Source organism: Suricata suricatta, chromosome 4 (genome assembly GCF_006229205.1).
Source record: "Suricata suricatta isolate VVHF042 chromosome 4, meerkat_22Aug2017_6uvM2_HiC, whole genome shotgun sequence".
In the NCBI taxonomy this organism is placed as follows: domain Eukaryota; kingdom Metazoa; phylum Chordata; class Mammalia; order Carnivora; family Herpestidae; genus Suricata; species Suricata suricatta.
Window position 1 is genome coordinate 782,763 of NC_043703.1, and position 1,809 is coordinate 784,571.

Here is a 1,809-nt window from a genome sequence, read left to right on the forward strand (position 1 = left end):
GGGGCCAGGCTGCGTCCCTAACCGGGGGGCACATGGGGGGCCAGGCTGCGTCCCTAACCGGGGGGCACGCGGGGGGGGCAGGCTGCGTCCCTAACCGGGGGCACGCAGGGTCGGGGGGCAGGCTGCGTCCCTAACCGGGGGGCACACGGGCGGCAGGCTGCGTCCCTAACCGGGGGGCACATGGGGGGGGCAGGCTGCGTTCAGAAGGCTGAGCCACTCTACCTCGTAAACCAAAAGGCGTTGGATCGCTCTTTACTTCGTGTCGCTTAGCTTTTTTGTCAGGACTGGTAGGAGAAGCTGCAGAAGGAGGAAGAGGCAGAAACAGACAGAAGAGTGAGCGGCTGCATGCAGGGCACAGGGCGGCGTGTGGAGGGGCTCATGCGGGACGGGACAAACGCCAGCGGGCTGGTCCCGCTGCTGCAGGAAGGGGCTCGCTGTGCACAGAACGAGGCTGGCCACGGGCCGCGGGTGACCGGAGCGGCCCGGAGAACGCAGGGCGTCTGCGGGCCGGTGGTGGCCATTGGTGTCTTCGCTCTAGCGGGCTACGTGCAGCTGTGTTTGCTCAGCTCTGCATCAAAGTGGGTAGTGCACGCACTTTTCAGGCTTGGCCAATTACATGGCATCAGAATGCATTTCTCCTTTTTTAAAGAAAAATTTGATTAGGGCGCCTGGGGAGCTCAGTCAGCTAAGCATCCAACTTTGGTTCAGGTCATGATCTCACTGGGTTCGAGCCCTCCATTGGGCTCTGTGCGGACAGCTCAGAGCCTGGAGCCAGATTCTGGGTCTCCCTCTCCCTCTGCCCCTCCCCTGCTCAATTCTGTCTCTCTCAAAAATAAACATTAGGGGCGCTTGCCTGGCTCAAGTCAGTTGAGCATCCGACATCACCTCAGGTCATGATCTCACGTTCGTAAGTTCGAGCCCCGTGTGGGGCTCTGTGCTGACAGCTAGAGCCTGGAGCTGCTTCAGATTCTGTGTCTCCCTCTCTCTCTGCCCCTCCCTGTTTGCACTCTGTCTCTGTCTTCCTCTCTCTCTCAATAATAAATAAACGTGAAAAATATTTTAAAAATAAAAAATCTGAAGCCAACTTAAAAGTATTTTTTATAAGTTGTTAACACATCCTCCAATTTGCTGGATGAGTGACAAGAGTCCTAGACCCGGGAGCACTGGCAGCCCTGTCTGACCCGGCCGGAGCCCCAGGGTTCCGGGGGCTTCCCTGTGTCCTTCACAGCCCAGGAGCCCCCAAGGCAGACGAGCGCCCCGGGACTCCCACCCAGGGGGCCCTTGCGTGGCCCGTGCACTAGTGAGCGCCCCCGGGGGCCCGCCGACGCCAGCCCGGGACAGGACAGAGCAGGGCGGGCCGGGGGGTGCGGGAGGAGAGGCACCAAGGAAAGCGAACGACAAGTCCAGTTTGCCAGCAAGGTTTGCAAGAGAAGCCTGCCTGCGCCTTTTCAGACCAAAGGCCCCGACAAGAGGACTCTGGGGGCGTGGTGACAGCCGCGCCGGGGCCGGGCCGTCCACACGCGTGATCACCACATGGATGGATGACACGCGCGCCAGCACGGTGAGGGGCGCGTCCGGGGCGTGGGGCTGAGGCAGGCGCCCTTTACCTTTCTGACCTTTGAGAGTAGCAAAGCCCTGCAGAGTAAAGCGCTTTTTGGAAAGTGCGGAGCCCTCTGAGGCAGAGCTAGTGACCGTGTCATCTACAAAGGAAGAGAGAGGGACGGTGGGGGCGTCCGCGGCGCCAGCTCACGCGGCTCTCCTCGGGGCGGGGTGCGCGTCCCGGACGCGCGTCCCGGACGCGCCTGCTCA

At 61.6% G+C, this 1,809-nt stretch overlaps 1 protein-coding gene across 7 annotated transcripts in view; it reads right to left on the reverse strand.

Annotated features, from left to right (window-relative positions):
* The window catches only part of MCF2L (MCF.2 cell line derived transforming sequence like), a 75,598-nt gene that overhangs the window by 3,347 nt on the left and 70,442 nt on the right, over positions 1–1,809 (reverse strand). For 4 of the 7 annotated variants that reach the window (XM_029936418.1, XM_029936422.1, XM_029936417.1 and 1 more), the window contains 2 exons: positions 1,608–1,700; positions 223–297 (listed from right to left, as the gene is read on the reverse strand). The exons of 2 other annotated variants lie outside the window; for them this stretch is intronic. In XM_029936418.1, the coding sequence (XP_029792278.1) occupies positions 223–297; positions 1,608–1,700 (168 nt within the window). The remainder of the gene's footprint in view (positions 1–222; positions 298–1,607; positions 1,701–1,809) is intronic. One more of the 7 variants, XM_029936421.1, reaches the window with a different exon arrangement.